General features: G+C 35.5%; 1 protein-coding gene across 2 annotated transcripts in view; it reads right to left on the minus strand.

Moving 5' to 3' along the window:
* The window catches only part of ATP7A (ATPase copper transporting alpha), a 139556-nt gene that overhangs the window by 41379 nt on the left and 71171 nt on the right, over positions 1–27006 (minus strand). For both annotated transcript variants that reach the window (XM_016207263.2, XM_087829450.1), the window contains 5 exons: positions 15989–16195; positions 12140–12303; positions 6755–6916; positions 858–934; positions 439–664 (listed from right to left, as the gene is read on the minus strand). In XM_016207263.2, the coding sequence (XP_016062749.2) occupies positions 439–664; positions 858–934; positions 6755–6916; positions 12140–12303; positions 15989–16195 (836 nt within the window). The remainder of the gene's footprint in view (positions 1–438; positions 665–857; positions 935–6754; positions 6917–12139; positions 12304–15988; positions 16196–27006) is intronic.

A 27006-nucleotide genomic window follows, 5' to 3' on the forward strand; every position in this document is an offset into this window, starting at 1 on the left:
TTAATATAAGTAGAATTAATTTTAAGATATTAAATATATAAACAAAATGTATTTTTTTAATTATAAGAGAAAATTTATTTAGAAAGTTACAACGGTAGAACTGAGCCATTTAGGCTACAAAGGCTCAGGATATTTTATTGTTATAATATAATAATTTAAAATATAAATTTATATACAATAGCAGATATGAATGCCAAATCATATCTGAATACAAATTAAACTCTTATTCTTTGCTTTGTCATTAAACAATATCCTTAGGGGTTAAGTGGAATTTATTATTTACTTTAACCACTCAGTTTAAGATTATTTTTGTAAAGCATCCAACATAAAATGATAGGTTTCTGGCTAACATCTGCTTTCCAATTGAAAATGGACTTGCCTGCCGCATTTTAGCTATTTTTCATTATTAACAAATATACTTGCTAACATTTCACTTACCTGTACTGGTACGCAAAATAAAAAGGATAGCAAATTCATAACGGACAATCCTGGCAGGATCTGGCGCTCTAGGAACATAGAAGAATGAATGTTGACCATTTCTTCTTGACTCATGTTCTGCCTATGGTGAAGAGTTGCAAGGTGGTGGTCCATAACCATCATATATATCATCAGTCCCATTACAGGAATACAGAAAAAGAGGCTCACGAGGAAGGACCGTCTCCATCTTATGTAGAAAAGAAAAATCATTTTACTAAGTAGCTAGTGGTTAAAGATTCTATGTACTAGAGATAAATACAAGTTGTGACCACTCCACTGAGTATAAGGATGATATTGTAAAAACTGACATGCTCAGAGGATGTTAAATTTGTAACAAAGAATCAAAATCTGTTTTTCACTGACACTGCAAGAGAACTTACTGTCTTATTTCTCGTTTGTGGTCTAGGTGGCTTGCTGACCGATCCTTCTTGACCAAAGAAGCCTCAAAACCTAAGCTCTAAAGGAAATTCAAGAGAAAACAATTATTTCACTGAATGTATAAATATTAAATAAAGAAATTCTAAGCCATGGTATTGTCATTAAGAACAATTCAATTCAATTACCAAGTGCAAGTTACTGTGGGGAATACAAAAATGAAGATATGGTTCCTTTCTTAATTACCTTAGTTTTTAATCTTTCGTCAAAAAAATGAGTACCTCCTCCACTCTAGTTAGTGTTTATCCTACTGTTCTCAAAGTAATGATTTAACTCAAGTGCAGCTGTCCTCAGTAGGGGTTCTTTTGTGTGTGTGCCTCCATCATTCATTCATTCATCCATTTATTTATTTATTTAATTTCCCATTTTAAAATCATTTTTATTTTTCAGTTGAAGTTGAGATACATTATTATATTAGTTTCAGGCGTAAACCCCAGTGATTAGACATTACATAACTTAAAAAGTGATCAGATAAATCTTGCATCCATCTGACACCATAGTTACTAGAATATTACTGACTATATTCCCTATGCTGTATTTTACATCCCCATGACAACAAATAAGTCTTGACAAATTCAAGAAGACTGAAATCTTATCAAGCACTTTCTCGGATCACAACGGCATGAAAACAGAAATAAACTACAATAAAAAACTCAAAAAACTCAAACACATGGAGGCTAAAGAGCATGTAATTAAACAATGAATGGGTTGACAATGAGATCAAAGAAGAAATAAATATCTTCTTGGAAACAAATGAAAATGAACAACAACAAACCAAAATCTGTGGGACACAACAAAAGCAATCCTGAGAGTGAAGTTCATAGCATTATAGGCCTACCTTAAGAAACAATAAAAAGCTCAAATAAACAATCTAACCCTACTACTAAAAGAATTAGAAAGAGAACAAGAAAAGCCCAGACTACCCAGCTGGTGTGGCTCAGTTGGTGGAGCACTGTTCCATGCACCAGGAGGCCACGGATTCTATGCCAGGTCAGGGCGCATGCCAGGGTTGTGAGCTTGATCCCCAGTAGGGGGCGTGTAGGAGGCAGCCGATATATGTTTCTCTCTCATCCATGTTTCTATCTCTCCCTCCATCTGCCTTCCTCTCTCTGAAATCAATTAAAAACATATTTTAAAAAGATTATATTCATTAAATGAAAAATATAAATGAATTACTCACAAAAAGAGAAAAGCCCAGGGTAATTAGAAGGAAGGAAATAAGAAAGACCAGAGTGGAAATAGATACTAAAAACAGAATACAAAAGATCACTGAAACCAACAGCTAGTTCTTTAAAAGATAAACAAGATTGATGAACCTTTAGCCAGACTTATCAAGAAACAAAGAGAGAGGACCCAAATAAATAAAATCAGAAATGAAAGAGGCAAAGTAATGAGTGACATCACAGGAATTCGAAATACTGTAAAAAAATACTATGAACAACTATATGCCAACAAATTGGACAACATGTATGAAATGGACAAATTCGTAGAAACATACAATCTTCCAAAACTCAGGAAGAGTCAGAAAACCTGAATAGGCCAGTAACAACTAATGAAATTAAAGCAGTAATCAAAAACCTCCCAGCAAACAAAAGTCCTAGACCAGATGGCTTCACAGGAGAGATTACCAAACATTCAAAGAATATCTATCCTCCTCAAACTATGCCAAAAAATTCAAGACTTCCAAGTTTTTTTTATGAGGTCAGCATTATCCTAATTACAAAAGCAGATAAAGATACTACAAAGAAAGAAAATTATAGGCCAATATGCTTGATGAACATAAATGCTAAAACCATCAACAAAATATTAGCAAATCAGATCCAGAAATATATTAAAAAGTTCATACACCATGACCAAGTGGGATTTATTCCAGGCATGCAAGGCTTAGACAATATTTTGAAATCAATAAACATGATACATCACATAGACAAAAAGGAGGATAAAAATCACATGACCATAACAATAGACACAGAAAAAGCATTTGACAAAATCCAGCACCCATTTTTGATAAAAACTTTCAGCAAAGTAGGAGTGGAGGAATCCTACCTCAATATAACAAAAGGCCATATATGACAAACCTACAGCCAACATCATACTCAATGGGGAAAAACTAAAATCATTTCCCCTAAGAACAGGATGACAGGGATGTCCACTTTCACCACTCTTATTCAACATAGTACTGGAAGTCCTAGCCACAGTGATCAGACAAGAAGGAAAAATAAAAGGCATCCAAATTGGAAAGGAGAAAGTAAAACATTCATTATTTGCAGATGACATGATGTTGTACACAGAAAAACCTAGACTCCACCAAAAAGCTACGAGATTTAATAAATGAATTCAGCAAAGTAGCATATAAAATTAACATCCAGAAATTGATGGCATTTTTACACACCAATAATGACTCTCAGAAAGAGAAACTAAAAAAAAATTCCCATTTACATTGTAACAACAACAACAACAAATAAGATACCTAGGAATAAACTTACCCAAGAAGTTAAAACACAGGTAGTACTAAGGAAACTATAGGACATTGAAAAAAGAAACAGAGGAAGATACAAACAAGTGGAAGCATATACCATGTTCATTGATTGGAAGAATTAACATCATTAAAATGTCCTTACTATCCAAAGCAGTCTACAGATTCAACACAATGCCTATTAAAATATCAATGGCATATTTCACAGATCTACAACAAATATTCCAAAAATTTATATGGAACAAATAAAGATCCCGAATAGCAGCAGCAATCTTGAGAAAGAAGAACAAAGTTGGAGGGATCACAATAACAGATATCAAGTTATACCACAAAGCCACTGTAATCAAAATAGCTTGGTATTTGCACAAGAACAGGAATATAGATCAATGGAATAGGACAGGACCCCAGAAATTGACCCATTCCATTATGGTCAATTAATATTTGATAAAGGAGGCAAGAACATAAAATGGAGTAAAGACAGCCTCTTCAATAAATGGTGCTGGGAAAACTGTACAGGTACAGGTGAGAAAGAAAAAAAAGGAAAAAGGCCATCAACTTACAGTACACACAAGAATAAACTCAAAATGGACAAAAGACTTAAATATAAATTGCAAAACCATAAAAATCCTAGAAGAAAACATAGGCAGTAAAATATCAGACATCTCACATAGCAGTATCTTCCCATGTACATCTCCTAGGGCAAGAGAAACAAAGGAAAAAATAAACAAAGGGGGCGATAAACAGGGACAGAAAGAGACTTTATACTTTGAATGGTGAATGCTCAATGCTAGATGATGCTAGATGCAGTATGCAGCAGTTTTACACTTGAAAAACCAGCATGCTTTTGTTTGTTTTTGAAGTTCCATGCAAAGATTCTTATTTATTTATTAATATTTTTAAAATTGATTTCAGAGAGAGGAAGGGAGAGGGAGATAGAAACATCAATGATGAGAGAGAATCACTGATCAGCTGCCTCCTGCACGCCCCCTACTGGGCATGTGGCCTGACTGGGAATCAATCTGTGATCTCCTGGTTCATGGGTCGATGCTCAACCATTGACTCATGCCAGCTGGAGATTATTATGCTAAGCAAAATAAGCTAGTCAGAGAAAGACAAGTATCACATGATCTCACTTATATGTGGAATCTAATGAACAAGATAAACTGACAAACAAAATAGGTCCAGAGGCAAGGATGCATGGAACAGACCGACAGATCTTAGAGGGGAGGAGGTGGGGGGATGGGAAGAGATTAATCAAAGGACATATGCATATATGAATAGCCCTTACACACAGACAATAGTATGGTGAAGGCCTGACGTGGGGTAGTGGCCTTGTGCAGGGGGACAAAGAAGGGGAATGTGGGACATCTGTGATACTGGAAACAATAAATTTAAAAATTAAAGAAAAAAACTATGAACAATTATATGCCAACAAATTGGACAACCTAAAGAAACAGAAAAATTTCTAGAAAAACAGTTTTCTAAGACTGAACCATAAAGAAACAGAAAATCTGAACTGTCCAATTACTAGCAACAAATTTAAAGGAGTAATCAAAAACCTCTCAACAAACAAAAGTCCAGGACCAGACGATTTCACAGGTGAATTATGCCAAACAGTTAAAGAAGAATTAACACCTATCCTCCTCAAACTATACAAAAAAATTAAATAAAAAGGAACACTTCCAAACTCATTCTATGAGGTCAGCATTACTGTGATACTAAAACCAAAGATACTAGAAAAAAAGAAAATTACAGGCCAGTATCCCTGATGAACATAGATGCAAAAATTCTCAACAAAATATTAGGAAACTGAATTCAACAATACAGTGAAAGGATTATACACCATGATCAAGTGGGGTTTATTCCTAGGATACAAGGATGGTCTAATACCCACAAATCAATCAATGAGATACACTACATCGATAACCCCAAGCATAAAAATCGTATCATTTCAATTGATGCAGAAAACACATTTGACAAAGTTCAACATCCATTTATGATTAAAAAAAAAAATACCTCTCAACAAAACAGGGATAAGGGAAGCATACCTCAACATAATAAAGGCCATATATAACAAACAGCTAAAATCACATTCAATAGTGAAAAGCTGAAAGCTTTTCCTTTAAGATCAGGAATAAGACAAGGATACCCACTCTCACCAGTTTTATTCTACATAGTATTGGAAGTTCTAGCCACACCAGACAAGAAAAAGAAATAAAAGGCATCCAAATTGCAAAGGAAGAAGTAAAACTGTCACTATTTGCAAAAGACATGATACCATATATAGAATGCCCTACAGACTCCACCAAAATCTATTAGAACTAATAAATGAACTCAGTAAAATTGCAGGACACAAAATTAAAATACAGAAATCTGTTGTGTTTCTATACAATAGTAATGAACTCTCAGGAGAAATTAAGAAAAAAGAATACAAACAAAAATTTTCCTCAATAAAACAAAATATGAAAAGAAAACCTCGCCTAAGTGTGAGCAAACACAGTAACACATTATATTTTCAAGTGCTAAGAAAAATACTGCCATATAACATTTGTTGTCAGTGTAGTACAGTGAAAAGAGCAGGCATGACCTTTGGAGTCAGAAAGATTAGGCTCAAATCCCAGCTATGATATCTACTAGCTATTTGACCTTGGACAAGTAACTTAACTTCTCTTATCCTGAGGTTCCTCACCTCCAAAATGAAGATGGCAGCACTGTTATGTGAATGAAATTAAGAGTTGAAGCTTGGCAATCTTGGTAACTGACACATAGTAGATACTCAATAATGCTAGCTTCACAAAGATGTTAATGTCATTATTATCCACACTAATAAGATCTTATCTGAACCATTAATGTGCTTTAGATCATTAGAACACCAGTGCTATACCACACTGAAACTTTTAAAGCACTTCCACATGTACGACCACTTAAGATATACTGAAGAGCACAAGATGAATTTATAACAAAGGAAAAGATTTGGTCATTTAAATGTCTTACTTTAACTTAAAAATGCATCCTTTGCTTTGACCTAACAAACAATAAAGCATCTAGCAGGATCCTTCATTTTCTTAGTGATTAACATAAATTTTACCCGTAACAAATTGTATTTTGCTTCCGTTTTCTAAGTATTTTAAAAATTCCTTGTGTTTCTACTTTAAGTCTGCTCCTGATTTATAGTGTCAGTATGCCTTTGCCCAGCTCCTCCTGATAAATACCATAAAAAAGGCAGATAAATTTACATTAAATTATGAGACAGATGTTGTCTAGAGTAACCAAATGTATCAGATTTTTTCATTGTCTCTGATAGAAACAGAACCAATTCAGAAGTATGTTAATTAAATAGGCAAGAACATAGAAATTGACACTTACTTCAATTGTATGGATAATATCTCTGGGACCAATAATTTCTGGATCATATTTAACATGTGCTTTGTTGGTTGCCAGGGCCACAGAGCAGTAGAAAATACCTCTGTGCTTTGTGAGGGTAGACTCTATTTTATGTACACAGGAGGCACAGGTCATTCCTCTCACCTATTAAAGACAAGTGCATTGTTATTCAAAAATATACTTTTTCCTCCATTAAACATGAGTTATTACTTTAAACTAAAATAACTCTTGTAACATGGGATTAACACACAAGATCTTTCTGCACTATTAATATGCTTTAAATATGACAATTAGAACACTCTTTTAGAACACTTTTTATATCACATTGAACAAGGATATGGTCCAGCTACAACAGGTTACACAGAAGAGGATCTCATTAAAAGTCTCGCTATTCCTGTCACTACTCATTGTAGAGAATTTGACAAATCATTGTTTCTTGTATTCAACGCCTTGCTTCCGTCTAGATATTTTTTCATCCTGCTAAATTACATAACCTTTAGTATTACTTTTAGTGAACGTTAATGGATGACAAAAGTGTTCTACATTTGTCTAAAAATATTTTTTTGCCCTATATGTTGAGTGAGGTTATATATAGTTCAGTTGGATATTAAATACTAAAGTCATGGGGTAGGAATTCTGGAATGACTGTGTAAGGAGCTCATCAATTCCTTTCTCCTAAAAAGCAATGATGAAACTGGGGGAAAGGTTCAAGAAACTATTGAAAATGGTGCTGGAAAAATTGGACAGATACATGCAAAAAACCAACAACAAAAACAGACCTTCTTCTCACAAAATATACAAGAATAAACTCAAAATGGATTAAAAACTTAAGTGTAAGACTCGAAACCATAAAACTCCTAGGCAAAAACATAGACAGTAAAATCTCTGACATTTCTCTTAGCAATATTTTTTTCTGATATATCCCCTTGGGCAAGGGAAACAAAAGAAAAAATAAACAAATGGGACTATGTCAAACTAAATAGGTTTTGAACAGCAAAGAAAACCATCAACAAAATGAAAAGACAACCCACTGAATGATACATCTGATAAGGGGTTAATATGCAAAATTTAAAAAGAACTCATACAACTCTACAACAAAAAAACAATCCAATTAAAAAAGGGCAGAGATGCCCAGCCGGGCATGGTTTAGCGGTTGAGCATCGACCTAGGATCCAGGAGATCATGGTTCAGTTCCCAGTCAGGGCACATGCCCGGGTTGTGGGCTCGATCCCCAGTGTGGGGGGGTGTGGGGGGCAGCCGATCAATGACCCTCTCTCATCATTGATGTTTCTATCACTCTCTCTCTCTCCCTCTCCCTTCCTCTCTCTGAAATCAATAAAGATATATATATATATTTTAAATGGGTAGAGAACCTGAATAAACACTTCTCCAAAGAGGACATACAAATGGCCAATAGGTGTATGAAAAAATGCTCAATGTCAATAATCATCAGAGAAATGCAAATTAAAACCACAATGAGATATCAACTCAGCCTTGTCAGAATGGCTACCATCAATAAATCCACAAATGACAAGTGTTGACAAGGATGTGGGAGAAAATAAAAAAAAGGGAACCCTGGTGCACTGTTGGTAGGAATGCAGACTGGTGTAGTCACTATGGAAAAAAGTATGGAGGTTCCTCAAAAAATTAAAAATGAAACTTCCTTATGACCCAGCAATTCCACTTCTGGATATTTATCTGAAGAAACCCAAAACACTAATTTGAAAGAATATATGCACCCCTATATTCATTGCAGTTATTTACAATACCCAAGATATGTAAGCAAGCCAAGTAAGTGCCCATCAATAGATGAGTGAATAAAAAAGCCGTGGTACATTTACACTATGAAATATTACTCAGTCCTAAAAAAGTAAGCAATGTTACCTTTTGGGACAGCATGGATGGACCTAGAGGGTATTATGCTCAGTGAAATAAGTCACACAGAGAAAAACAAATATCATATGATTTCACTTATATGTGGAATCTAAAGAACAAAATAAAGGAACAAACAAAATTGAAAGAGACTCACAGACACAGAGAGCAGATGATGGTTTCCGGAGGAGAGGGCAGCTGGGGGACTGAATGAAAGAGGTGAAGGGGTTAAGAAGTACAAATTGATTGTTATAAAATAGTCACAGGGATATAAAGTACAGCATAGGGAATATAGTCAATAATATTGTGGTAACTATGTATGGGGCCAGGTGGGTATTAGAAATATCAAAGGGAACACTTTGTCAAGTATATGATTGTCTAACCATTATGCTGTATGTGTGAAACCAATACAAAATAATATTGAAAGTAAACTGTAATTGAGAAATAAAAACAAAAACAAAACTGTTGAAAGACTCTGGGAAGTGACCAAAAGGTATATAACAAATTACAAAGCATATGTTCAAAAATATCCACTAAAGGGATATCAGTAGTGGTGAAGTAAGGATCTCTGAAAATTTTCTCCTTCACAAAAGCAATGAGAAAACTGGCAAAAATTATCAGAACCAACTTTTTCAGAAATTTGGAACTTAAAAGCTTGCAGCAACCCAGGAAGTATTCAAGAAAATCAGATGAATCCCAATAAAACAGCAACCTATGTGCATTATAATTGCCCCTCCACTCCCGTTCTGTGGTAGTCATGAAGATCACCAGCTAGCTCACAATTATGGTTAAAAAAACACAACAGCATCAGAAGCTACCAGAGAGGGCAAAAAGGGTTGGAACTCCTTCAAAGCAAAATGTTTATAACAGTTCCAAAATTTTCCTAGGAATCTAGACAGCCATGCACATGCATAGGGTTATGCACATGTCCAGGGGTGTGTGCATGCTCAGAAAAAACTGAAAAGACTCTAACCTCTCTTACTTCAGGCTTACCTTCAGGCTCTGTAGGTAGTGAAAGCCAAGGCAAAACTGACAACCACATAGCTGAGTGTTGAAGGCATGCCCCAACATTTACACAGAACTCCTCAGCAAAACCTGGGAGACTTATTGGTTTCCAGTATTTAAGCAAATCTCTATCCAATCATTAGCTGACCACTAAGCTAATAAAGCAGAGACTTCAATGGCCACACACAACATAGAATATAGACTTCATGGAATTAGCTCAGAAAAGTCACTTAAAAAATAACAATGACAAATGACTACAACAGCAAACCATGAGGAGGTGGGAAGAATCTTATTTCCAGAGTTGCCATATTATATTTTTAACAAAAGAAAATTGTGAGACCATGCAATAAAACGAGTATGATCTATAAGCAGGAAAAAAGTAATCAATAGAAGCTGTCCCTGAGGAAACCCAGACACTGGACTTACTAAAGATGTTATAGCAGCAATTTTTTCAATTACAATTGACATTCAATATTATTTTCTAGTAGTTTCAAGTGTGAGGCACAGTGGTTAGACAATTATATAATTTATGCAGTGATCCCCTCAATAATTCAAGTATACACCTGGCACCACACATAGTTATTAGAATATTATTGACTATATTTCCTATGCTGTAATTTACATTCCCAGGGCTATTTTATAACTACCAATTTGTACTTCTTAATCCCTTCACTTCTTTCACCCAGTCCCCCAACCGCCCTCCCCTCTGGCAATCACCAGTCCGCTCTCTATGAGTTTGTTTCTATTTTGCTTGAGGTCATAGTAGCACCACTCTGAGAATATACTAAGGATCACTGAATTGTACACTTTAAAAGGGGTTTATGATTTGTGAAGTAAATTTCAATAAAGCTATTAATTTTTAAAGTCTTTAAAAAGTAAAAATCTGCCCATTCTTTTTAATAGCTGTTTAGTATCCTACAGTACAAATGTGTCATAATTTATCTATTTCCCAATAACTGACATTTAGTTTTTTCCTCTTTTGCTATTATAAGTAATGATATAATAGAACATCTTTATACGTGTCATTTCATACATATGCAAATGTCTGTTCGATAACTTCCTACAAGCGAAGCTTCTGAGGCAAAGGCTATGCACAACTTTACTTCTGACAGATATTTTCAAATTTCTGTTGAGAGCTTATATCAACTGACACTGCAAGAGCAATATGAGAGATCACAGTGTTAACAAAATTGTTTTTAATTTTTACTGATCTAATAGGTAAAAAATGGCATTTCATGCAGTGTAAATTTGCTTTACTCTTATTACAAATGAGGTTGAATAGCTTTTCATGTTTAAAGAGGTAATGTTTTGGCTTTTCTGTGAGCTGTCGGTTCATATCCTTTACCATCTTTCTTTTGGGTTGCTGGGTCTTTTCTTATTGATTTATAACAGTTCTTCATATATTTAGAAAATTAGGGGTGGGAGCAGGGTGTAGGGGGTCAATGGGGGGAAAAGGGGGAACATCTGTAATACTTTCAACAATAAAGATAAATTTTAAAAAAGAAAATTAGCCTTCATCTATGAAATGAATTATAATTATTTTACTTGCCTTTTGACTTTATGTTGCTTTTCTCCCAAGAAGAAAATTTTATGTACCTGATTTATTAATATTTTCATTTATTGGTTTTATATGATATTTAGAAATGCCCTTCCTACTCTAATATTATTTTTTAAATGATGTTATCACTGGGGAAATCTGAGTAGAGGCTACATGGAAATTCTCTGTGCCATTTATGCAACTTATTTGTGAGTCTAAAATTATTTCCACGATGGATTGAGAGACTGATGTGTGATAAAACAAATATAGTAAAATGTTAGTTGTAGAATCTTGGTGGTGTGTATAATGGTGTCCACTGTACAACTCTTTTGACTTTCCTGATGTTTGAAATTTTCATGCTAACATATTGAAAGAAAAGCTCCAAAATTTATTCTAGTAATTTCATGGTTTCATTTTTTACATTTAAATTTTTGTTTGAGCTAGAACCTATTTTGGCACAGGGTTAACTTTTTCATTTTAACTGTTGAAGTTATACAAATAAAACTTGATTTGCTGGGTTGGAGAAAATGACCATTTTAAGCCAATATGCCCCATCGCTTCTCAGCCTTTGGGCTAAGATCAAGTGTAAATCAATATGTCTTACACTTGATTTTATGACTTCATTTATAAAACTTAAGTCTTTAACGCATCTGAAACTTATTATTTTACATGCTATAGGTAAGAATCATACTACATTTTTAAAAGTTTATTTTCATTTGTTCATCTAAACCCAATTCTTCCTTTTTGGTTCTTAATAGAGATATGATGACTATCTTTTACATTCCATGCTTGAATGCCACCATTAAGTCAAATCTTATCCTTCCATTTTCCAGTTCCCTTAATTTTCCTTTAATGTCTTATTTTCCCAGCTTTAATTATCTTTGGAACTCTTTTCCTAATCCTTGTTACATTTTCCTGGAAATTTTATTAATTACACAAATATTCTTACTTACAATAAGTTCCAAAACTCCATCCCCTTCATCAGCATTTTCTATCACAGTGGCGCCAAATCCAAGCTCTCGGATAAACTCGGCTATCATTGGGGGTTGTATAACAGCAGGATTATATCTTACTTCTGCTTTGCCAGCCATCAGAGCCACAAGTACAGAATATATTCCTAGGAGCATTGATAAGAAAAACAATTCAGATAACACATCTTGTAAAAAAGAGTAATATTATAAGGTTGTGGGTTCTATCCCCAGTCAGGGCACATACAAGAATCAACCAATGAATGCACAAATAAGTGGAACAACAAACTGATGTCCCCTCCTTTCTCTCTCTGCCCCTAAAAATTGAAAATTTTTTAAAAATTACAAAAGAGTAATGTTATATATTTTTTTTCATTTAACTGTGAAAGGATTAAAGTGAATTTGTAGAAATTTATTACTTAACTTTTATATAGTCTTAAATCCAAACCAAATAAAACAATTTGAAAAGGGGGCTTTATTTTCTTAAAATTTTTTATTATGGAAATTTTCAACTATTTATATACAAAAGAGAGAACAACATAATAAATTTGATGTACCGATCACCCAGCTTCAATAATTATCAATAATACCAGGCTGATCTTGTTTCTTCTATATTCCTATCCAAGTAATCTCTGCCCTCTACCCTGATTATTTTCAAGTAAATCTCACACATCATATCATTTCACATGTATTTAAATATGTATTTCTAAAAGATAGAGACTGTTGTCTTTCAAAATAACCATAATACCATTATCCTACCTAAAGTAATTCTTCAATATCATCACATATCTAGGCAATATTCACATTTCCACAAATGTCACATAACCGTTTATTAGTTTGTTAACGGTTCAGTTTTTTGTTTAAATTAGGATTCAAACAAGGGCCATGAATTGCAATGAGTTGAGACCTTATGTAAATATTAAAGCATTTTTAGAAACTAATGAGACAGTCCTAGAGAAAAGAACTCATGAATTTAAGAAATCACTGTAGTTGTAGCAGAGTCCAAGACTGTATCAACATACACATAATATCAACAAAGAACTTATATGCATATATGCACAACCCATGTACACAGACAAATAGTGTGGTGAATGCCTGGGGTGGTGGTGGAGGGGGGTTAATCGGGGAGGGGAAAGGGGACATCTGTAATACTTTCAACAATAAAGATTTTTTAAAAGTAAAAAAATATATCAACTAATAGTCATTTATTAAAATTCTCAAGTTTCACTGTCTGGCACACACGAATCTAAAGTGCTCTTGCCAGGTCAGTGTCGCTTAGTGGTTGAGAGTGGACCCAAGAGCCAAGAGGTCACCTGATGATTCCTGGTCAGGGCACATGCCTGGTTTGTGGGCTTGGTCCCCAGTAGGGGGCGTGCAGGAGGCAGCCGATCAATGTTTCTCTCTCTCACAGATGTTTCTCTATCCCTCTCCCTTCTTCTCTCTCTAAAAAATAAAAAATAAAAACATATTTTAAAAAATAAAGTGCTCTTACTCCTAGAATGAAAAAGTGCCACACAACTTATTAACAGAACAAAGGAGTTCATTTTATGGCAGTCACGCTGTTCTCTGGTGAAAGCCTTTTGTTAACAAACGTCCCACTTCTCTAGGCCAGCTATTGCTGTCATTGCCAGGAAGAAAATGAGTTCCACATAGTAGAAAATGGCAATTCTTTCTAGGAATCTGTAGCATTTGGTGGCTACCTGACAAGGAATGGGGACCACTAGTCAATAGGTCAGCTCTGGGGTTTGATAAAAAGAAAAAGCACACACACATTAACTTAATAATTTTTAATAAGAAATCAAAGCACCTAATATAATCTAAATTTTCTATATAAAGTGCTTCTCTGGGCTTTGTGGGTACCAACTAATTCAGAAGAATGGTTCATGGGGAAGTGTCACTAATAAGAGGATAGAGGAAGTAGGAAAAAATCTTTTGTGCTCAATTGAATGTAATCTATAGCCAAACAGAAATAGAAGGGAAAATTTAATTTATTAAGTTTCAAAAATAGGTTTCATACTTAAATAAATTATGGATAATTTTAAAAATTCTTACTTCAAACTATAATTAGAAGTCTTTTCATTCATTTTTAGAACTATAATGAGCCTAAACTATGGGAAAACCAGTGTTACTTAGTTTAAAAAGAGAAAGTCCATGTAGTCATCACCCCAGCTAGGCCAATGGTATTCCTAATTGGGTTAAGAGGTGGTAAGGGGATAATAGAGAGTAACTGGTAGAATCAGCTTAATATATTTTAAAAAAAGATTTGTAATTGGCACAGGCACTGCCTGTCTCATGAACATGGCTATTTCTGAATTGCCCAAAAATAATTGATTACAGCCCGGCCAGTGTGGCTCACTGGTTGATTGTCAACACCCATGAACAAGAGGTCATGGGTTTGATTCCAGTCAGGGCACATGCCCAGGTTGCAGGCTCAATCCCCAGTAGGGGCTCGAAGGAGGTAGAAGATCAATTATTTTCTCTCATTAGTGATGTTTCTATCTATCTCTCCCTCTCCCTTCCTCTCTCTAAAATGAATAACATTTTTTTTAATTATAAAAAAACGTAAAAGATAGTTGATTATAAAATTAAACAGGAATCTCAGAAACTTCTTTTTGCTTTCATTTGCTTGTGACCTTCCTCCTTTTCTTTTTTAATCAATCAAAGTGTAATATGAGCTTCAGCCTTGACTGCATTTTTATTAGATATAATGGAGGCTGAAATGAAGGATGTAGAAGTGACAGAATGTAGACAATATTGAAATAAAGAGAGCTCTGTATAACATACATTTTGTTATAATGTTTTGGCCTTATATAAAAGGTGATTCTACTGGCCACAGGCCTGCATTATTACTATATATACTTTGAATTATTTCCCCAATAATGGGAATAAGCTTATACTAATCTTGATTATTCAGCCTTTGTGACTAACAGCATGTTATCTTTAAGACAACTGGGGTTAGGGTTGCCTAAGTACTAAACCTATGACTTCAGTCTCATTAAACAAATCACATATCTCTATGGTTAAAAAATCTAGTATGCTGTGCTGTGAAGTCCAGTAATATAAATGTTAATTTATAAGCTAAAATATCTGAGTGTGACTAAATAAATAATGTTGTAGAATTTCTAAGATTTTGTAACCTAAAATTAAAACCTACACACAATATTAAGTAACATTTGAACATTTTTACTGCAAGCAAAGATCAACGATCAAACTGTTGGAAGAGAACAATATACACGGTGGGGCAAAAGAGGGTTACAGTTGTGAGTATGCAAAACCCACAGCTTATTCTTGTATTATTAATTTATTATTGTATTATTTATTTGTATTATTTGTATTATTATTATTATTATTATTTCATGTCCTTATGATTTATCTTTTAGGTAATGATGGCTCGTAATTTAACCTACTTTCCCCACCCCTGCAATTCTAAACAAACCTGGTTTTAGTCTCATGCTTGGTCTAGGTATAGTAATACTGAAACTTATAGATTCTAGTTGTTAGTTTTACACATAACTTTGTATGTTTCTTAAAATACATTGCAGCCAAGGTCCATAAAGAATAGTAACCTTATGTATTTCCCTCTGCTATTTTTCCTACAAATTTCATTGATATTAAAATGTGATCATGAAGCAAACAAGATAGGGACCATATATAAGGGAGTAAAACACTAATAATGACTGGCTGTCAGAAAGTGAAGGTTGTCCTGAACATCACTGATAGTCTTTATGAGGTCTCGGCAAGAATCATAAACATGGTAACAAAACATATACGAAGACAAAAAGGACAGAGTCCTCAAACTAGAACATAAAACAACAAGCTTTAAGAGTGTCTCACCTTCTTCTCGTCTTAAATTCCGTTCAATGTTTGCTACACAGGAAGCACAAGTCATACCGGTGACCTGTATGTAACACTTAGATGAAGTCTTTGCCTCCTCCTTGTTGTGAACTGGTGTCATCATTTTCACATAAAATTCATTAGCTGAGGTCAAATGTGGCATTTCTGATGAGGGCTGAGCTATTACTACCAATGGCTCATTTGTACCTGGCAGACAGGGAAAGAATCTTTTCACTTGAGGTTGTCTCCGGCTGCATTCTAGTCATTCATCACAATCCACCCCCAGGCACTGTCGATCCATTCCTTTAAAACCAGCATAGACCTATGTTATCTTTACACTTTCTAGGAAGTGACTTCTAATTCAATGCTGTCCACCCCAGTTCTAAGGAAAATCTAAACTGAGTAAATAAAACTTTGATTATATCGTTATTTCAATCATTTATTTCCACCCCAAACCCTAGGTAGAGAATAGTTTGTTAATGGATAGTTCTTATTTTTATAACAGATTTTTATCATCATGTTAACAATTTGCATACTTGTGTTAAAGCAATTCGTGGTATAGTAAATGGAAGCTTAAGCAATTTACAAAACAGCATTGCAGTATGATGTGTAAATTTTTTTGAGTGTATGTATATATGAGAACACGCATAAGCAAGCATGGGAGGCTACACACCAAACTATGAACGGTGGCTACTTCTGGGGAATGGCGTTAGAGCAGGAACAGAATAGACAAACGAACGGATTTCCTCTACAGACACTTCTGTATCATTTGAATTTTTAACACTAATATATGGTATTTTTGAAATGAAAATGTCTTTGTGGACAATGGAAGGAGACAAGGAGTAAGTTAGCAGTAACCTTCATTTTGCCCAAAGGAGTATTTGGAGAATCTCTTTGGAGAATGCTTATGGTCTGCGGAATAGTGGGAAGTGCCTATCATCCCAGAAGCTCCCCAGCAGTCTCAGAAAAGCTGCTAGTCTGTTTTACTCGGTGCAGTATTAATCGCCTCCCAAAAAGGAAGAAATTATTTTCTCTAGCATATCCATGCACCTGTAAAAAAGCTAAAGATATTCTACTCTCCTGCAGAAATAAGTAGGAAAAGAAGTATAATGGAAATTTCCTTTAACCTATCTAACTTGTTCTTTCTTCCCCTTGAGCAAAAATCTGGTTCAGGTCTATGTGAGGAGCCCACAGAGGAAGCCCTACATAGCAGAGTTGGTTTTCAGGATACTGAAGAAACTTTAACAAAAGCCTAACTATTTCCCTAATGAATAATGATATAGACGCCTTAAATCAGTATAATGATAGCTCTAAAATTTTAATACAGTCACCTGGGGAATATTGTTAAAATGCAGATTCGATTCAGTACAGGTAGGGTAAGGCCTGAGATTCTGCTTTTCTACCAGTCTGGGTACAGCAACGGACCCTTTGATAGCAAAGGATTAGATTCTCCCAATTCTGAAATTAGTCTTTGGTCTTGAGTAAATCACTCAGATTACGAGAGCATCATTCCGAACATAGAGGGCAAAATTCCCCAAATAGCACCATAATGTTAAAGAACTCAAAAAGGAGGCTCATTTGCCCAAAGGAAATAGCTTTGGCTTTGAAAAAAACAAACATTATTTTAATCTCATCAAGATCTTACTTAATTCTCTCATTACTATCAGGACTTAATTTTAAACTTGGACAATGGGGAAAAAAAGTTTCTACTGCGAATTAGTTTATGTCTTGTTCCAGAATAAGTTAGTTATTTCAGGTACAAGAGGTAATCTGCAATTTTCACACTCTGTAAGTACGGTATTAAATTAAGTCATAAAAAATAACGTAAGTCATAGAGGCAGTCCCTTTTAGTTACATTGGCATGACCTCTCAACAAACATTCATAAAACTGTGACTTTACCCCAGTGAGTATATCGCAAGCAGAAGAGCAAAAGCTCCATCTTCCACAGAGGCAGTGTATTAAAAAGCCACAAGGAATTAAATGGGTACAGTTTCTTTAAATTAGCTTTTCTATAGGCTGTCACAACACTACTTATGCCTAAATGAATTCAAAGGGAAGGTTAAGTTTCCTGCACTTGAGGCACCAAACAGAAGATTCCAAAAATTTCAAGAAAGGGTTTTCAATCTGATCCTCAAAACTGGTAGGTTCAGTGTCTAGATTAATGTGGAGAGTAAATACATAATCAGAAAATGGCTTAAAAACAATTATAAATATCATGTCTGCAACTTGCTCTCAAATGATTCAGAAAGTTAGATAGGTGTGTTTTTATATGTGTGTGTGTATATGTCTGTCTGTTGTTATAGAAAGAGAATGATATAACAAATGTGGTAAAATATTAACTCGGGAATGTGAGTGCAATTGGTAAACAGAAATTCTTTCTATTATTCTTGCAGCTTTTCTGTAAGTTTAAAATCAAAGATAAAAATATTACAAACAGGAAAGTAATTTAATCAAGTATTTTGTTTGCTTTAACTGGTTAGTAAAGACTTAACTTCATATATTATATGCCTAAAAGAATGATGAGATTGACGGTCATAAAAAGCACCCTCCCATTTTTCTCACTATCTTCCTTAACATTTACAGCTTATCCAGGACTAGTAAGACATGAAAGCAAAATGTGCTGATCCCTCTCTGTTTGGGTCAGGTCATAGTGGTATACTGTGAGGCCTGGATCAGCACTGACACTGACCTTCAGAAAATGGGTAACAACCATTCTGGTGGTATCTTAAGCACTGATTGATCTCTAGCAGAAACACAGAATACAATCATTTTGATGTCAACTTTTTATTCCAATAATATGGGTCACTGTAGTCACAATTCTATCTTTTTATGGTGACATTCATTGTGCCAAGGTTTTTCCCCCCACATATTCATCATGGTATTAATGCATTTATGAGCCCTAACAGGTGCATGGCACATAACAGGTTCCTGTCAATTATTTGTTTATTCCTAGTACCCTTAATAATAGTAGGTTGAGATAAAAGCCATGAAAGTGAAATTAAAAGTTACTGAACATGTTGCATTCATGGTTCTGAGGACTAGGTAGATGATAGACATGGTACCAGAGACTATCAAGTACTCTTGAATTCCACTTATTGGTCTGATCAAAATGTCTCCTATTGCTGGAGTGTCTTTGAATTCATCTAAGGTATTTGGAAAGTTCCACTTTTGCTGTGCCCATATTTCTTATATAAAACTTCATAAATTATATTATTTAATGTTATATTATTATTGCATTAAATGAACAATGTTAATATAGATTAAATTCAGAGATTTTATTCAGAGGTCAATGCAGCAAATTATTTAGATCAGTGCTTCTCAAACTTTAATGTGTATATGAATTACCTGGAGTGCTTATTAAAATTCAAATATAGGCTTTGTTTTAAAAATATAGATCCAAGTGAAAAGAACAAATTCTGTTTTGGGGTCTAGTCTGAAAGTTTGTGTTGTTGTTGCTTATGGTATGACAGATACCAGATTTGATTGTGAAAAATATTTCAATTTCATATAGTATGTGATATAATTTGGGTTTCTAAATACATATAAGAGCTATAGGAATATTACAGAGTAAGTAACTTGTTTGACTGATACTGATGTAAACTAAACTTATTTATGTAGTGTTCATCGTTGACAACATAATGCATCATGTTTTCCAAAATATTTTAATTTAACAGAAACTGAGGAATAATCCAACATTATGAATGAGTGAAATGCGAATCAATGTAATTTCAAATACTGTCATTTTGAACACTTAAAAATTGTAAGGGATGATAGATACAAATGAATTTTGCTGAACTAATTTTAGTCACTTTTAATGGCTACCTGATATAGTTTCACTTCCAATATTTCCAATTTAAATTTTTCTTCTGGTTTACTTATTTCCTTTTGCAATTATAGATTCTTATACTTTGTTCAGACTTAGTACTGGAGGCTCTTTAACATTTTAGTCTTCTGTATAAATTTTTTAATAGGGAATTATGTATTTCTTTTTAGAGCACAAGAATCTTGGTCTGAAATTTTCTTTATCAAAGTGAGAATTCTAGGTAGGAATGTAAAATGGTACAGCTACTTTTGAAAAGAGTTTGGTAGTTCCTAAAAATGTTAAACATATTCACCATATGACCCAGAAATTCCACTCCTAGGTATGTACCCAGGATAAATAAAAGCATATATTCATGCAAAAAAATGTATACAAATTGGTCATAGAAGGATTATTTATAATAGCCAAGGAGTAGAAACAGCCTAAATTTCTATCAGTTGACGGATGGAGAACCAAAGTGAGGTATAAAGGAATACTATACAGCAATAAAAATAAAGTGCCAATACATGTTATGAACATGAATGAACATTTGTGTACCTTGAAAATATTATACTAAGTGAAAGCAGACACAAAAGGACAAATGTTCAATGATTATACTTACATGGTACCTAGAGTTGTCAAATTCATAACAACAAATATAGAACAGTAGATAACAGAGGTTGGGGTAGGGAAAATGGGGAGTCACTGCTATTATGGGGTTTCTTTTGCAGGTGACAAAATATTCTAAAATTAGATAGTGGTAATGGCTGCAAAACTATGTGAATATACTAACAACCACTGGATTATGTACTTAAAAATTTATTTTTTTAATCCTTACCCAAAGATATTTTTTCCACTGATCCTTAGAGAGAGCAGAAGAGAGGGATGGAGGGGGGAGAGAGAGAGAGAAACACTGATGTGAAAGAGACACATCAATTGGCTGCTTCCCGCACACACCCTGACCAGGGCTAGGGATCGAACCTGCAACCCAGGTCCATGACCTTAACCAGGTGAACCCGGGCTGGCTGGTGCTCTAACTGCTGAACCACATCAGACAGGGTAGACTATGTACTTTAAAAGGGTGCATTTTATTATATATGAACTCTATCTTGACTTTAAAAAGTGAGAATTCTGTAATTTCTACCTTTTTCATGAATATGAGAAGAATGTTTGGTATGTCTCTGGGTCCTCTTTTAACTACCATACTAATTTAGGCATGAGTTTAATATAATTTTTTATGCTTCTCAGTTTTGGTGAGCTTGAAAAAATTATATTATTTGATATCCTTCATTTTGATCAGAAGAGCAAAGGTTAATGATGACACTGTTTAGAAATTAGTTATAAAACTTTGTCATTTATAGCAAGACATTTCATTAGGGCATTTCCAGTTTAATTCAAGGCTACATTCAATTCCAGTTCAAAACAACTTTACATAGGCAAATTCCATTGGATATACATTTTTGGTTTCAGTTCAAGGTAAGAACTGTCAGGAAGTAGGAAGACTTTGGGCCAGTTCTGGAGTAAGTTTAATTTGAATGCCTAAATTTAAAACCATGGTTAAAATTTTATGATTTATTTCTACCTTTTTTCTTTTTAAAACAACATCTGCTTCTCCTATTATATATACACATAACTACATACATACATTCATCCTTGTCATAAAAAATCTTAAAGTACATAGGAAAGCACCATGGTAACAAACATCATTATTATCCTACCATTCACAAATAACCACTGTCAAAATTTTAATTCATTCCCTGCCAGGAATTTTATTCATTCATATACATAAATAACATGTATATGGTATAAACCTTTACACATGTGTTTATAAAATTTTGATAATACTGAATATACAGCTTTTTAGCTTTGTTTTCATTTAAAAAATATGTGACACTCTCTTCTGGCATTGAGTACCTTTAATACCTTAATTTTTATGGCTTCATAACATTTCATCATATGGATGTATCATGATTTATTTAGGGTTTCTAGTTTTTAAATAATTATGCAAACATCCTTATGCATCTTTGTATACATCACTGACACCCTCCATAGGACTTATTTCCAAAAAGTAGAATTACAATGCCTATTACTCATTTCTCACTGATCAAAGGCAAAAGAATCAGCAAAATGGAGATAAAAGAACATTAGGAAAATCAAAGACAAAAGTGATGAAGATTACAAGATGACTGCGGAGTAGGTGGAAGCTAAATTCACTTGCTCCCGGTCCCAAACCAGATTTACAACTAAATTATAGAGCAATCAACTTTAATAACCAACTGAAGGCTGGCTGAACTGAAATACTATAATCAAGGGATTTACAGAATAAGTCACATAGAAACTGGTAAGAAGGGCAGAGATACAGAAAGGGCTGGCCCTTGCACCTACATGCGGAGCTGAGAAGCCAGAGGGATATCTCAGCTGCAAAACTCCCTCTACCCAGGAGTGAGGGGTCTTAACCCACGTAAGGATCCTCAACCCAGAGCAAGAGAGAAGTGAAGAGGAGCCCACATTGTACCTGCTTGGACAAATCAGTGGGGATTCAGTCCACCTTGGAGAGAAAGGAATCTGATAGAGACTCAGACATCACCTTGCCAGGGTCGAGCACTCCTATTTTTACAGCACCAGCCTGGGGAGTGCACTGCCTGGTCCTTGAGCTACTGACAACACCACTCTGCCAGGCTTGGGTCCTGCAGAGGGGTCTAATGGCTACATCAAGCTGAGAGCTTTGGGGTGTTCTTTTTCTTATTCTGGAGAAGCTCTTAATGGAAGCTCAGACAGTGATTGAAGTGTGTCGCTTTGGAAAGGGGACCATTCTTCCCCACCTCACGTGTACAGCCTGAACCTCTGAACCACTTGTTGAATCACTGGGCCTGCCCTGCCACTCTGTGGGCTCACTCTTTTGAGTTCAGTCATGCTGGGAGAACAGAGTACCATGCAGCACTGGGACTTTTAAAGTGTCTCCCAGACAGGCTTTTGTCCTGGAATCAGATGGGAAGGGGCTGAATTGTGTGGCTACATTGTAGGGGAGCCACACCTATCTCTGGTGCAAGCTCAGTCCACCCTATCCCAGGAAGGGAAAGAAGTGCCTGCCCTCCAATAGACTTTCTGGCAACATTCCCAATGGGAGATTGTTTGGATCAGCCCTCCCAAGTCCCAGTGGCCCCACCTGGCTGAGCTCAGTTCTACAGGGGAAGGGTATGCTGCTGGGAGCTGGGACATTTGGAGTGTGTCTCCCTTGGAGGCTATTGTCTGGGACCAGGATAGAGTGCTTGGCCCCCTCCTGTGGGCTTGGTCAGCACCACCTCCCAAGGGAGACTCTTTTGATCTATCTTCCTGAGTCCCAGTGGCTCTACCCTGTTGAGCTTGTTCCTGCAGAGGGGATGGCTGGCTGCACCCAATCTGAACCTGTGGTATGCTCCTCCAGGGTAAGCTAGCGTTGAAGGCTCTGGCAGAGACTGAGTTGTTTGGCTCTGGAGTAGGGGCTACTTTGCCCTCAATGAGTGTCTGACCACAGGGCCCCCAAGTCCTCCTGACCCATCTCGCCCCACCATAGAGTACAGAAGGGTCTGAGCATCATGGCCAGCCTGGGCCCACTGTACAGCCTTTATTTCAAAGGCTCTAGAAAAATACCAGGCAAACTATGGGGAAGGTAGAGTAGTTGACAGATGGAGGTGAATGTCAGGGAGCCTTGAACCTTTTATAGATATGCCCCCAGCTCTAAGCTAGAAGACACCAACCCTTATACACAGATCAGCTCCTCCCACACAACCCAGTACAAGTAGATGCAGCCACAAACAGAAAATAGCATGTTAACTCCAGACAGGTAGCCAAAGGCCAGTTACACACAACATCAGACTTCAACCTGTACCTGAACACCACTCAAGTGGATGCAGACCCAACACAACAAGTACTGGGCTTCAGACCATACTAGAGCTTGACCCAACTAGCCACATAAGCAGTACACCCAAAGGAGGATTCTTGAAGGCACCAGACCCTGCTGGGAACAACTCGACCTCAGGGGGCAGCCCCTGAATCGTGACTCATACAAGCTTGAGTTTTATCCTTATAGTCAGCCAGCCTGAAGGGTTAACTCCACTCACAAAAGGACCAACAGCATTCAAGACACAACTACAACAGAAGGGTGCACCTAACTCACAAGAAATATCCCTGGAACACTGAGATCAGGTGATCTAGAAGATTGTGCCACTAAGCTCAGCAAGACATCTTCATCATAAAGCAAACATAACAAGTTTGGGAGTCATAGCAGATCAACCCAATACAAAGAGCCAAAATGAGGAGACAAAGAAATATACCCCAAATAAAAAGAACAGGAGAAATCCCCAGAAAAGAATTAAATGAAATGGAAGCAACTAGGATACCAGATGCAGATGCAGAGTTTTAAACAATGGTTATAAGGACGCCCAACCACCTTTGGGGAAGAATGGATGATCTCAGTGATAACTTAAAAAAGAGATGGTAAGCATTAAAAAGGACATAGAAACCATAAAAAGAACCAGTCAGAAATGAAAAATACAATACCTGAAATGAAGAATACACTAGAAAGAATCAACAGCAGGTTAAATGAAGCAGAAGATCAAATCAGCAATTCTGAGGACAAGATAACAGTAAGCAAACAAGCAGAGCATCAAAAAGAAGAGAACTGAAAAAAATGAGGAAAGTCTAAGGGACTTCTGGGACATCAAGCATCATAGGTATACCATAAAGAGAAGAGAGTAAACAAGGGATCAAGAACACGTTTGAAGAAATAATGTCTGAAAAGTTTCCTAACCTGGTGAAGAAAAAAGTGACACAAGTTCAGGAAGCATAGAAAGTCCCAATCAAGATGAACCCAAAGAGGCCCACACCAAAATACATCATAATTAAAGTGGCAAGGGCTAAAGACAAAGAGAGAATCTTAAAAGCAGCAAGAAAAAAAGCAATTAGTTGCCTACAAGGAGCTCCCATAAGGCTGTCAGCTGATTTCTCAATAGAAACACGATAGGCCAGAAGGGACTAACATGAAATATGCAAAGTGATGAAAATTAAGGACCTGCAACCAAGACTACTCTATCTAGCAAGGTTACAATTTAAAATTGAAGGTGAAATAAAGAGCTTCCCAGACAAAAAAGAAAACCTAATGAATTCATTACCACTACACAAATATTGCAAGAAATATTAAAGTACCTGCTCTAATAAAAAAAAAGAAACAGAGGAATATAGCTATAAAGAATAATATGATGATAAATTAGTACCTAACAATAATACCCTTAAATGTAAATGAATTAAATGGTCCAATCAAAAAACATAGGGGAGCCACCCTTTTGGGCAGCTCGGTTGGTTAGAGCATTGTCCCAATATAACAAGGTTGTGGGTTCAAGCCCCAATCAGGGCACATACAAGAATCAACCAATGAATGCATAAATAAGTGGAACAACAAATCAATGTTTTTCTCTCTGCTTTCCTCTGTCTATAAAATCAATTTTTAAAAAGTTATAGGGTAGATGAATTGATAAGAAAACATAACCCATATATATGCTGTCTATAAGAGACCTACCTCAAAATAAAAGATACACATAGACTGAAAATGAAGGAATGCAAAAATATATTCCATGCAAATGGAAACAGAAAAAAAAAGCTGGGGGTGCCGTGGCTGGGTGGCTCAGTTGACTGGAACATAGCCAATACACCAAAAAGGTTGCAGGTTCAATTCTGGTTAGGGCATAAACCTAGGTTGCGGGTTTGATTCCTGGTCACGGTGCATACAGGAGCAACCAACCAATGTTTCTCTCTCACATCGATGTTTTTCTTTCTCTCTCTCCCTCTTGCTCCCTCTCTCCCCCCTCCCTTCCTGTCTCTAAAAATCAATTAAAAAACACAATATACTCAAGTAAAGATAAAAAAGCTGGGGTAGCAATACTTATATTAGACAAAATAGACTTCAAAACAAAGACCATAAAAGAGACAAAGAAGGTCACCACATAATACTAAAGGGATCAATCCAACCAGAAGATATAACCCATGTAAACATATATACACCCAACACAGGAGCACCTAAATATAAAACGAAAATCTTGGTGGATATTAAGGGAGAGATCAACAGCAATACAGTCATAATAAGGGCTTTTAACACTCCACAGACATCAATGGATAGATATTTCAGACCAAAAAAAAATCAACAAGGCAATAGTGACCTTAAACAACACAATAGATAGGATGGATTTAACTGATGTTTACAGAACATTTCATCCCAAAGCAGCAGAATATACATTCGTCTCAAGTGCACATGAAACATTCTCAAAGAAAGATCATGTGTTAGGACACAAAATAAGCCTTAATAAATTCAGAAAATTTAAATTATATTAAGCATTTTCTCTGACCACAATGAAACAAAATCAATTACAATAAAAAAACTGAAACACATAGAAGCTAAATAAAATGTTATTTAACAATGGATGGGTTAACAATGAGATCAAGGAATAAATCAAAAGTTACCTGGAAATAAATGAAAATGAACACAACAAGCCCAAATCTATGGGACACACTGAAAGCAGTCTTGAAAGGGAAGTTCATAGCATTACAGGCCTACCTCAAGAAGCCAGAAAAATCTCTAATAAATAATCTAACACTACACCTAAAAGAACTAAAAAAAGAGCAATAAACAAACCCTAGAGTAAGTAGAAGGAAGAAAACAATAAAGATTAGAGCAGAAATAAATGACATGGACTAAATAAAAAATAATACAAATGGCCCTTGTTGGTTTGGCTCAGTGGTTAGAGCGTCAGCCTGCAGACTGAAGGGTCCCAGGTTCGATTCCAGCCAAGGGATGCGCCTTGGTTGCAGGCTTGATCCCTGGCATCTGTAATACTTACAACAATAAAGATAAATTTAAAAAATAATAATAATGCAAATGATCAATAAAAGCAAGAACTGGTATTTTGAAAAGATAAAGAAGACTGACAAAATTTTAACTACACTCTCAAGAAACAAAGAGAGAGGACCCAAATAAATAAAATCAGATATGAAAGAGGCAAAGTAACAATGGACACCACAGAAATACAAAGGATTGTAAGAAAATACTATGAACAACTATATGCCAACAAGCTGGACAACCTGGGTGAAACGGATAAACTCCTAGAAACACACAATCTTCCCAAACTGAATCAGGAAGAATCAGAAAAACTGAATAGTCCAATTACAATTAATAAAATCAAAGCAGTA

Source organism: Miniopterus natalensis, chromosome X (assembly GCF_054644295.1).
Source record: "Miniopterus natalensis isolate mMinNat1 chromosome X, mMinNat1.hap1, whole genome shotgun sequence".
In the NCBI taxonomy this organism is placed as follows: Eukaryota; Metazoa; Chordata; class Mammalia; order Chiroptera; family Miniopteridae; genus Miniopterus; species Miniopterus natalensis.